Source organism: Lepidochelys kempii, chromosome 8 (assembly GCF_965140265.1).
Source record: "Lepidochelys kempii isolate rLepKem1 chromosome 8, rLepKem1.hap2, whole genome shotgun sequence".
Classification (NCBI taxonomy): Eukaryota; Metazoa; Chordata; order Testudines; family Cheloniidae; genus Lepidochelys; species Lepidochelys kempii.
The window spans coordinates 7,499,639-7,511,820 of NC_133263.1; the positions used below are offsets into that span (position 1 = coordinate 7,499,639).

Consider the following 12,182-nt stretch of genomic DNA (forward strand, 5'->3'; position numbering starts at 1 on the left):
GGCAGCCATAGATGGGGAGAAACCAGCTTGGTCACTGCTGCAGGTTGTTGTTTTTTTTAATTCAATACTGGAAAAACAGTGCCTATGTCAGCATCTTCTCAGACTCTGCCCGTTAGTCACTGATTGTGAATCCTTTCTCCTTACACTATCCTGCCTGCCCTGGAATGGAGAGTTCACAACCTTATTCTGTAATAATCGTAAAAGTCAGAGCCTGCAACTCTCAGGTGTATCTGATGCAACAGTACCCTCTAGTGCTCTGTAGGGTAACTTCACTCTTCCCGGTTTGCGTTCGGGTCCTGAGACACTTGGCAGGAGCCATGGGGAATTCTGAGGGTGCAGGGGAGAGATTAATTTGATCTAGTTGAGTTTTTAAGAGCTAGAGACTGACAGTACTGGCTAAAGCCAGGGATCGCACAGTGAAATGCTGCGTAAACTTCCTTTACACAATCCTGACCTGCAATACCCCCTGCTGTTACAGGCCCATGTCCCTGCTATGTAGAAATTGGGAGTTGGACAGGATTTCATAGTGATTTTGTGACTGAGGGCTGTGTGGGTTATATGCTGTTTGGGGGTGGAGCCTGCCTGCAAAAAGCCCAGCACACAGTTGGTTTCTGTCTGAATAATTAATAACAACACTGTGTGCGCGCTCTGCCAGTATTTGTGTATGCAAATATACATTTTCGTAAGCAGATTGGGTAATTGCATCCCAAGTAATCTTCTGTGTGTGCACTTGCCTAGCTTGTATGCACAAATGCCTGTTTGGATGTGCAAGTGGTGGGGTACAAACACATTTTTGCAGAAGCAGGAAGCGGTTTAGAACCCTGTGTTTTAATATCGGACCAGGGAAGTAAAAACCAAAAGCTAAATTCAGACCCTGCAACCTTATTTCATTTGTGACCCAAGCTTAATTTGAGCCTAGCCCTTCAGTTCACCACCTGTGACTCCTCTTCGCTTTAGCAATTTCTTAGCAGCATCATGCAGGTTATCACTGTGCTTTGGGGAGGTTTTTTTATCCCTGTCTATATACAAGACGGACTCAGAGTGCGAAGCAGAGGGCGACAATTCCACCCTGTAAGGCAGTGATGCACCATGGAGCCTTAAAATCTCAGTCACACATCCGTTTCCTTCCCTTGCCTTCCTGGCAGCCATTCCGGATGGATTTGAGATTGAATCCCAGCCTTCAGAGGAGCCCACTGAGGGACAGGACCTGAAACTGAGCTGCAATGCTGATAACTACACCTATGAGAACCTGCAGTGGTACCGTCTGAACCTCTCGAAGCTGCACCACGAGGAAGGCAACCCACTAGTCCTGGACTGCAAGAATGTCCACCACTACGCGACCAAGATGCAAGGGGAGCTGCACTTCGAACCCGACTCCAACGACGCTGCCCTGCTGCTCACCATCCCGAACATTTCCCTGGGGGAGGAGGGAGACTATGTGTGTGAGGTGCAGAACCGAAAGACCAGAGAGAAACACTGCCACAAAAAATACATCTCTGTACAGGGTGAGGAGCGTGGGAGCAGGCAGAGTGACTCTGTGATGGTGGGCGTGATGCAGGGCAAGGAGCACACAAGGAAGCACCGGGATGGGATGAACAGGGCCTGAGCAGCAAGGGGTGTTGGGTATGAGAGAGTTCTCAGCACTGCCTGTCTCAGCCTCACCCAGAAGGGGCTAGATACTCAAAATGTACAGTATATTAGGACCCCTTAGAATTCTTCCCCCTGTATGGGTCAAGATGGTCTTCAAAGCAAACAATCTCCTGCTTGTCTTTAATCTCCTCTTTGTCTGGATGCTGCTGCTCCTTTAGCCCTCGAGGTCCCCAGACTGAAGCAGAACCTGACAGACATATGGGTGAACGTCAGCGACTCGATAGAGATGCGTTGTAAGGTGGATGGCGCTCACATTCCTGACATCAGCTGGTATAAAGACGAGAAGCTGGTGGAAGAGGTTTCAGGTACGGTTGGTTCAAGAGGGCGGAGTTGAGGTCAGGGAATCTTCTTCCAAAGGACAGTCAGGCAAACTAGATTTGAATCATGGCCCTGCATGCCCTAGTTTAGATCCCGCTACTAGATCGTTGGGCTGGAATATCTCTTTTAACCAGGTTCTGCCACAATTTGACTGTGTCCTCATTGGCCAGCCAGACCACATTAGGACCTGGTGCAGGCGCAGCTGCATTTATGCCATGCTTACACACAGCTGGTCAGAGACCTGTGCAGACAGGAGTTGCTGGACTATTACAGGGTGTAGCAAAGTTAGACTCTGTCCATACTCCATCTGAAACGGCAGGCTGCTTTGGTCACTAGATACTAGGGCAATTAAATAGTGGTGCTGCTAAGCGCTTCTGGCTTATTTTCCCTGAACAGCCTGGAGGTTTTGGTCTGAGAGTACGGTTTGGTCAGGTAATGAAACCATGTTGCAGGTTACGGAGGGGGCTAGTCTGTGGCATGGTTTAGCTGCGCGGCTCTATGTCAAAAAAAAAAAAAATCCTCATTCACACCACTCCAGGGAAACTTGCAGGAACCCTGCTAGCAACAGTAACATTTGCCGGCATGTCTTCGGAAGGGCTGAAGGGAGAGGGCATGCTCCAAATGGGATGGCTTCATAGGCGGTGCTGTGCACATGTGAGTGCTCTATGAAACTGGAGCCAGTAATGAGAGCGTTCCCCGCTTTCCCTGCAAGGGTTCCTTGTGCTCTGAGTCCTGCATGTTCCAGTGGCTTCTAAGAGCCACTTCCTTAGACAGGCCCGGAGGGGCTTTTTATAACCTAGTTGGAGGCCATGTCTGGATGAGGAAAAGAGGCCATGTTCTGTGACGTGTTAGATAACATCTTTTAACTAATGGTCTGTTAGACCAGATCCTGCACCTACTGGAAAGTGGGCAAGCCATGCTTAAAACCTTGTTAGCTGGTTGTGGGCATGTGCAGTGGGAAGCCTAGGCTAATCGCCCCGACTGTTAAAAGGCTGCATTGTATTTCAAGTCTGAATTTGTCTGGCACGGGAATCCCCTCCCTCCGGAAACTGCACCAGCTCACACTGATACCATTAGCCTCTGTACCTTTCAGGGATTGACCTAGCGGATTCAAACCAGAGGCTGAGCATCCAGAGGGTGAGAGAAGAGGATGCTGGGCTCTACCTGTGCAGTGTCTGCAACGCCAAGGGCTGCGTGAACTCCTCAGCCAGCGTCTCTGTGGAAGGTACCGCCAGCATCCTGACCCCAGGGAACAATCCCCTCAGACTCTGGGAGTGTGGACAAAGCAGGAGGAGTAAGGCCCCTCACTGCTTCTGTGTGCTCTGAGACAGCCGATGCAGAGATGAGAGTGAAGGCCCCTCCATCTTTGCTGGAGTGAAGGTGCCAGGAGGAGGAGTCCAAGGGCAGCGCTAGGCCAAGCTTGGATACCCTCAGGGCAGCGCAGCCCTCCTTCCAGAGAGGGAACAGGGCTCTCACAACAGTGTCTGTTACTCTCCTGTGCTCAGCCCCATGCGAGAGGGAAGGCATAGATGCAGCTTCTCCAACACCTGCCTCACAGTATACTCTGGAGTCCATGATGAGGATGGGGCAGGCTGGAACAGGCAGTGGAGAATGAGCATCTCTTTGACTTGGCAATTTCCCTTCCCGTTCTGCAGGCTCTGACGACCGGACCAACGTGGAGATCGTGATCCTCATTGGGACCGGGGTCATCGCTGTCTTCTTCTGGATCCTCCTCATCCTCATCTTCTGCAACATCAAAAGGGTACGTTGCCTGCTTTTACCCCTGCAGTGTGGAGCCAGGGAGGGAGGGTAGGAGAGCAGCGGGGAGAATGAGATATGAGTTCACAAGGCTCCTGCTTCTCAGGGTGGGAGGTCTAGCTGCAAAGGTGATCCTCAAAGCCACTGCAGCGTGTCCCTAGTCCTAGCATTGCCAGCAGGATGATCACTGGATGGTGCTCTGGACTGGCTCCCTTCCAAGTACAGGGCTCACAGCAGCCACAAGGAAGGAGGCAGAATGGTGTTTGGCATTGGAGAAGAGGACCCAGAACAAAGGGGGTGAGGGAAAATGGGGGGAGCCCCCAAGCCCCCCTTCAGAATGATTAAACCTACTCTGTGGTGCCAGAAAACAATGGAGTCAGGTCGCAGCACAAGGGGGTAGGATAGAACAGGAATCGTGTAAGCGTCTCCCCACTGGAACTGGTGCTGAACTGCCCAGTCACACCCCCTCTTTGCTGATTCCTGCAGCCCGCCCACGCTGACATCAAAACCGGCTACCTGTCCATCATCATGGACCCTGGAGAGGTTCCCCTGGAGGAGCAGTGCGAATACTTGCCCTATGACTCCAGCAAGTGGGAATTCCCACGGGAGCGACTCCGGCTAGGTGAGAGCTCTTTGCTGGCCACAGGACAGACAGGGCCCTGCTATGCACTCACCACCAGGCAGCTGTGAGCCTCTTGGCTGCATCTGATGGTTGGGCTCCAGCTTTTTCGCTCTCTCTCCTTCTGTGTGTCCACTACTTCCTTGGCTTCAGGGCCACCACTTCTACCTTCAAATGTTTCCTGGCTCAGCTATGCTTGGCAGATTTCTTTGTCTCTCCTCGGCCACCATCCTGGGACCTACTGTGGATTTCTGGATTGTATTCCCTTGCTCTCTGAGGCCCCTGTATTCCTGGGACTCAGGAGTCACTCTTTTGTCATGGCCAGGTCCCCAAAACCAGGCCCCTATAGGACCGTGCTCTCTCTCTGTGTGAACAACATGTGCTGTCCTCTCTCTGAGAACTCTTGTACCTCAATGTAAAAGCTTTTGGAGCTAAGTAGCTCTCCCTGTGAGACCCTGCTCCTGTCTACACTGGGTGATGAGTGAGGAGGAGGAGAAGCTTGGACAACTTTTACGAAATCATTCCCCAGCGGTGGCTCTGGTAACACTTTGGAAGGCCACCACCAATGCTTCTGAGTCTCCCAGTGCTCCGTCTTTCAGCTAGGGTCAGAAGTTGGTCCAATAAAAGATACTACCTCACCTACCTTGTCCCTCTAGTATCCTGGGACCCACGTGGCTACAACAACACTTCATAGGGTCAGGTATGTCATTTTGCCATTACAGTCAGGACGCCTGGGTTCTAACCCCACTCTGTGACCTTTGTCTAGTCACTTGGGGCCGGATTTGCAACCCTAGCTCACACTGCGTATTATCTTACTGGACTACTAACCCCATTGATTTCAGTGTGGCTACTTGTGGAGTAAGGTGCAATTGTGAAGGAGCACAGATATGAGAACCTGGCCCTTAATCTCTTTGTTTCTCCTTCTGTGAAATAGGTATAATAATACTAATGTACCAGGCAGGGGTATGATTAAGGGCTGATTAGTATTTGGGACCCAGGGAGGGAATTTACTATCGCAGAGCTGTGTTACTATTTGTGTCCTGTCTGATGTGGTGGTTGCTTTATGAAAGAGCTCCTGGTCTGGAATTGATCACACTCCTCCACTCCATTCATCACCTCAATCCAGGGAAACCGCAGAGCTCATAACTCTGCCACCCCATCGCTCGGGTCCATCTCCCACTCAGGAGTATTCCTCTGTTGGACATGGCTTACAACTCAGAAGGGCCAACAGAAGAGCAGCAAATGTACTTGAAGCCTGGGGCTTCTGGCTTGTCCAGGGCATGCATCTCCTTTCAGCTGTCCTGAGGGAACATGCAGCTGCATGGGCAGAGTGTGCCAGCCTGAGGGCACATCAGAGCTCCAGTCTAAAACTCAGCGCTAGGAATGACTCCACCACCCTGAGAGAGAGAGAGAGAGAGAGAGACATACACACAACACCGCTCCACTCCACTTCTTATAGCCTACAAAGGGTTACACAGAGTGCTGTGTATGAGAATGCCAAGAACTGGAATAATGACATCAGCCCTGGCCATTCTGCTCCAAGGTGTCCCACACACCTTTCCCACGCACTCCGCTCCAGGGCAACAAATGGCACCTCACCTCCGCGAGCTGTTTCCTTCCTCTGCTTTGTCAGTGCTGGGTCTGTCTCAGTTCCCCCCCTTGTCCTTTCTCTCATTATAACCATCTAAGCAGGCAGCCACCTGGGAAGGGTGCACGCTGCACTTCTTCCTCTTCCTTTGTCACTCCTTTTCTCCTCCTCGCCGTTTCCTGTTTTGTTTTTGTCCCATTCCCCAGGCTCTGAACCAGTCCTCCATGACGCTCCCTTTTACCCCATGTTTTCCTCCTTGGCAGGTAAAGTCCTGGGCCATGGTGCTTTCGGGAAGGTGGTGGAAGCCTCTGCCTTTGGGATTAATAAGAGTAACAGCTGTGAAACTGTGGCAGTTAAAATGCTGAAAGGTACGAAGATGGGGAGGCATGATGAATGGTTTTTGTGGATAGCAGGGGATTAGTCATCTGCCTGGGAACGTCCATCTGGTTAATATCTGTCTTTCACAGAAACATCTCGAGTGATTTAAACTGATCCCTTGTCATCGCTAGAGCACATACCTGCGCTCATGCCATTAAAGAGTCCAAGGGCCCGATCCAGCCCTTGGTGACGTGAATGGAGGTTGGATCATGCCCTAAAGGAACAACCTTCCTTCTTAACGTTTAACTCCGTGGCCTTTGACCCTGTTGACCTCTGATAAGTGATGTCCTGTCCCCATGCAGGTCCAGTGGAAGAAGCATGGCAGAGCAGACAGGGGAAGGAAGGACAAAGGGCCAGGTTTTGAAAGGTATTTAGGTGCCTAACAGAATTTTCAAAAGTGCCCAGCTCTAGTTCTGCCACAGATTGGAGTTAGGCACCTGACGTGCTTAAATACGTTTGAAAATCTCACCAGGCACCCATCTGCATCTTTAGGCACCTACATACTTTTGAAAACCTGACCCTAATTGTGTAGAACTGTTTAAAGTCTCAAATTGGTAACATAGTCTCTAGATCACTGCACGTCTGACAAAGTACAATAACATTAAGAATCAAAATATTTAAAAATCAGTTCTTTCATATAGCTGCCAAAACTCGAGTTCAGGGTTCTGCTGGAGTTAACGCCAATATTAGACACCTAAGAGGCTGTACATAGAGCAGGAAAACACTCCTTTCCTGCTTCATTTCAAGAGCTTGGGTGATATCAGTGGCTCTTAAAGGAGAGATACAGAATCCTGAACCCCACTCTCGGCTTGTCAGTGAAGGAGGAGCTGCTTTTCAAATTGTTTGCTTTCAAATGTGATTGTAATTCATGTTTAAGCGCCACATTCAGATCAGAGGTAAGTAGATCAGAACTCTGTTGAAGTCAAGAGAGTTGAATCTGCCTTAGGGCCAGTTTCAGAGCTGGAGTAAAATTGCATTCTACAGATTTGAGATCTTAAACTTCTGTGGCCACGTTTTCAAGCAGGCCCCTAAAATGGCACCCTCCTTTTCTGCATGTTGCCCATTTGGATAAAAAAAATCACTTTTGTTTGCACGTATTGGTTACCAGGCATATATACAACTACCTAACATGTAAGCAAAAGGGGCAAGCACATAGAGAGGAACATTTGCATGTGGAAACCAAGTAACTAAGGCTGTCAAGCAATTAAAAAAATTAATCACGATTAATCACGTGATTAACTGTGCTGTTAAACAATAATAGAATACCATTTATTTAAATATTTTTGGATGTTTTCTACATTTTCGAATATATTGATTTCAGTTACAACACAGAATACAAAGTGTACAGTGCTCACTTTATATTTATTTTTGATTACAAATATTAGCACTGTAAAAAACAAAAGAAATAGTATTGTTCAATTCACCTAATACAAGTACTGTAGTGCAATCTCTTTGTCATGAGAGTTGAACTTACAAATGTCGAATTATGTACAAAACAATAACTACGTTCAAAAATAAAACAGTATAAAGCTTTAGAGCCTACTACTCCACTCAGTCCTACTTCAACCACTCGCTCAGACAAACAAGTTTGGTTATAATTTGCAGGAGATAATGCTGCCCGCTTCTTGTTTACAATGTCACCTGAAAGAGAGAACAGGCATTCACATGGCACTGTTGTTTCCAGCATTGCAAGATATTTATATGCCAAATGCCCTAAAGATTCATATGTCCCTTCATGCTTCAACCACCATTCCATATGTCCATGCTGATGATGGGTTCTGCGCGATAATAATCCAAAGCAGTGCGGACCGACGCATGTTCATTTTCATCATCTGAGTCAGATGCCACCAGCAGAAGGTTGATTTTCTTTTTTGGTGGTTCGGGTTCTATAGTTTCCGCATCATATGTTGCTCTTTGAAGACTTCTGAAAGCATGCTCCACACCTCATCCCTCTCAGATTTTGGACGGCACTTCAGATTCTTAAACTTTGGGTCAAGTGCTGTAGCTATTTTTAGAAATCTCACATTGGTACCTTCTTTGTGTTTTGTCAAATCTGCTTTGAATGTATTCTTAAAATGAAGATGTGCTGGGTCATCATCCGAGACTGCTGTAACAGGAAATATATGGCAGAATGTGCGTAAAACAGAACAAGAGACATACAATTCTCCTCCCAAGGAGTTCAGTCACAAATTTAATTAACGCATTATTTTTTTAATGAGTATCTTCAGCATAGAAGCATGTCCTCTGGAATGGTGGCCAAAGCATGAAGGGGCATATGAATGTTTAGCATATCTGGCACATAAATACCTTGCCACACCAGCTACAAAAGTGCCATGCGAACGCCTTTTCTTAATTTCAGCTGACATTGTAAATAAGAAACAGGCAGCAGCATCTCCCATAAAGGTAAACAAACTTGTTTGTCGTAGCAATTGGCTGAATAAGAAATAGAACTGAGTGGACTTGTAGGCCAGAGGTGGGCAAACTATGGCCCACAGGCTACATCCGTCCTGCAGGACCGTCCTGCCCAGCCCTTGAGCTCCTGGCCCAGGAGACTGTCCCCTTCCCCTGCAGCCATGCTGCCATGTGGTGCAATGCTCTGGGCGGCGGGGCTGCAGACCCTGGTCTGACCCGGTACTCTGTGCTGCATGGCGCAGCACGGCTACCTGTCCTAGTGCAGCCACGCTGCCAACCACCGGTGTTCCAGGCAGTATGGTAAGGGGACAGGGAGTAGGGGCAGGGTTGGATAGAGGGCAGGGGAGTTCGGGGGGTGGTCCGGGGCGTGGATGGGGTCGGGGTGGTCAGGGGGCGGGGAACAGGGGTTGAATGGCGGCAGGGATCCCTGGGGGGCAGTCAAGAAGGAGAAGGGGGAGTTGAATGGGGTGGTGGGGAGCAGTTAGGGGCGGGGTGCATGGGGGCAGTCGGGACCAAGAGCCGGGGCGAGGTGGATGGGGCAGGGGTCCCCATGGGGCAGTCAGGGAATAGTGGGGGTTGGCTGGGGCAGGAGTCCCGGGGGGGCTGTCAGGGGGCAAGAAGCGGGGTGGTCAGATAGGGGGCGGGGGCCAGGCCATGCCTGGCTGTTTGGGGAGGCACAGCCTCCCCTAACCGGCCCTCCATACAATTTCAGAAACCCGATGCAGCCCTCAGGCCAAAAAGTTTGCCCACCCCTGTTGTAGGCTCTAAAGTTTTAAATTGTTTTTTTTTGAGTGCAGTTAAGTAACCAAAAAAAATCTATATTTGTAAGTTTCACAATAAAGAGGTCACACTACAGTACTTGTATGAGATGAATTGAACAATACTATTTCTTTTGTTTATCATTTTTCTAGTGCAAATATTTGTAATAAAAATAATAATATAAAGTGAGCACGGTGTACTTTGTATTCTGTGTTTTAATAGAAATCAATATATTTGAAAATGTAGAAAAACATCCAAAACTATTTAATAAATTTCAATTGGTATTCTATTTAACAGTGCAATTAATCGCGATGAATTTTTTTAACCTTGATTAATTTTTTGAGTTAATCACATGAGTTAACTGCGATTAATCAACAGCCCTACAAGTAACTATTCATCTCAGTGCACATTTGTACATATGGATGCACCATGTAAAATCTGTGGGAGCAATTTCAAAAGCCCGTTTGAAAATGTGTCTGTTTGTGACTACATTTTTCCGGAAGTTTTGCAGATCCCCTTTAGGTGCTGTTGTTTTCTGACTTTGAGGCCTGGCAGATTTTGTTTAAGAAGGAGCTCCTTCCACACAAATTAGGAAAATCTCCACAGTGAAACAGCCAAAAATTGCAAATCCCAGAGGTGGTGAGATTAGGAGGGAGGAATGTAGCAGAGAAAATGCTCATGATAAAGGAGGATACAAATTGTGAGTTAAATTGAGTCATGGAGAAATAACAAAGTATCTTTCTGCCTAAATTACTACCAAGACACAAGGCCTGATGCTGTTCATGTTCTCTGGGGAAAATGCCATGTAGAATGAGCTGCTCAAAGAGTACCTTTGGGTGTTTAGAATAGTAAATGGACTAGAGAGTGAACTCCTGGGTTGAAATCAAGCTGGAGACTCTGAACCTGTATGTTCCTATCTTCAGTCAGGATCAGAAAACCCCAAATTCCTTTTGTTTCCCTGAAATGGGTTTGTGGCTCATCACATCAGCTCAAGAAGTCAAAAGGCCAAGTTACAAGTGTGTGTGTGTGTGTCTAAATCTGTGTGTCTATAACCCTTGTGTGGTAATTTATCCGTGAATATAAACCACTTCCAACTACCCCTGGCCTAAATGTGTCGGGCCCAACCTGTGTTCGCTTTTACTTCAGTGTTCTACATTAATAGTCCAACCCACCCCGCCTTCGAACAGTGATTCTGCAGGGCTGAGGTTATTACTTTATAAGCTAATATTCAAAAGTCCTAAAGCCATATCTACACTAGTGCCATAACCATGTTGACAAGAATTGTTTTAACTCAGTTATGGATCATGCTGCCATGGTTTGGAGGCTACTGGGGATAAAGCCTCAGTAAAAAGAAGGGAGGAAGAAGGGGCTGTAATTAAGGGGGAACCATAATTCAGTTCATTTGTTTCCAGAGGGAGCTACTGCAAGTGAGCACAAGGCGCTGATGTCGGAGCTGAAGATCCTTATTCACATTGGAAATCACCTCAATGTCGTTAACCTGCTGGGTGCCTGCACCAAGCCCAATGGTAAATATCCAAGACCACCAAGGCAGCTGGCCGTGAAGTGAAAAGCTCTTTCACCTCTATGCTGGGCATCATTCCCTCTGCCTCACTCTGCCATTTCCTCCGTTGTGTGTGTGACTGTGTAGGTGTGCATTAGCGTAAGGATGCAACTGTTTGTATTTATTTGTGTGTGTGTGTGATTGTGTATGTACTGAGCGCAATGGGATTGTGTAGTTGTGTAAATCAAGAGAGATTTTAACCCCATGTCCTTAACTCTGCCCCAGGAACTCCTTTGTTTCTTCTCTTCCAGGCCCACTCATGGTTATTGTTGAGTTCTGTAAATATGGAAACCTCTCCAACTACCTGCGGACCAAACGGGAAGGATTCAGTCCTTACACGGTATGTAGCCTCCTTCATCTTGTGGCATCTCTAAGGGCCCTTCCCATGATTAGTAAAGGAAGAAGAATATGTCTGGCTTGGAATGAGCTTAACCCTGACAATAAGATACAAAGACCTCATGTGTCAGTTCCACGTAACAGTGTGTTTGATGTGTGAATGCAGAGAGTAAATTTCTTCCTGTCCAATGGGAGATTGGTGATTCAAGGCCAGGATTGGGCTCTATTGGTGGATCAGAGTTGGGAAGCCTAGGATACAATGAATGTGTCAACTGAGTTACTGCTGCAGTGGTTAGACGATGTGTCCCATGATTACCTTTTGGGCCTGGCCTGCTTCCCAGGAAAAATCACCCAGACTGCGCATCCAGGTCCGGTCCTTAGTAGAAGCAGTGAGAGCAGACAGAAGGAGTCGCTCTGGTACCAGCAACAGCGCAATCTTCAACAGGCTTCTGATGAACAAGAGCCAGACAGCACAGCCCAGACAGGAAGGTAATGAGCCCCAGTCTTCACCAGCAGCTCCTCACTGCATCCCGTTAAACTAGTGCCAAACTTAATTAACATTGAATAATTAAGGCATCTGACAATGTACAGCAGGGAACTCTGATTCACCAGGACAAATAGGCTATTCGTCTTGCATTAGTTGGAATTGTGATATTACGTGATCCTATGTTACAAAAGACAGTGTGATGAAGATTAATACTGTCTATGGAGAATGCTAGCAGTTTTTAACAGATAATAATCCTTAGCTCTTACAAAGAGCTTTTCGTCTGGAGTCTCAAAAAGCTACACAGAGACAGGTAAGT

The 12,182-nt window shown here is 47.6% G+C and overlaps 1 protein-coding gene across 4 annotated transcripts in view; it reads left to right on the forward strand.

Moving 5' to 3' along the window:
• The window catches only part of FLT4 (fms related receptor tyrosine kinase 4), a 105,690-nt gene that overhangs the window by 80,921 nt on the left and 12,587 nt on the right, over positions 1-12,182 (forward strand). For 3 of the 4 annotated variants that reach the window (XM_073355357.1, XM_073355358.1, XM_073355361.1), the window contains exons 13-21: positions 1,146-1,505; positions 1,809-1,955; positions 3,062-3,193; positions 3,624-3,730; positions 4,213-4,348; positions 6,197-6,301; positions 10,895-11,008; positions 11,295-11,383; positions 11,721-11,868. In XM_073355357.1, coding sequence (XP_073211458.1) covers positions 1,146-1,505; positions 1,809-1,955; positions 3,062-3,193; positions 3,624-3,730; positions 4,213-4,348; positions 6,197-6,301; positions 10,895-11,008; positions 11,295-11,383; positions 11,721-11,868 — 1,338 coding nt within the window. The remainder of the gene's footprint in view (positions 1-1,145; positions 1,506-1,808; positions 1,956-3,061; positions 3,194-3,623; positions 3,731-4,212; positions 4,349-6,196; positions 6,302-10,894; positions 11,009-11,294; positions 11,384-11,720; positions 11,869-12,182) is intronic. The other variant, XM_073355360.1, reaches the window with a different exon arrangement.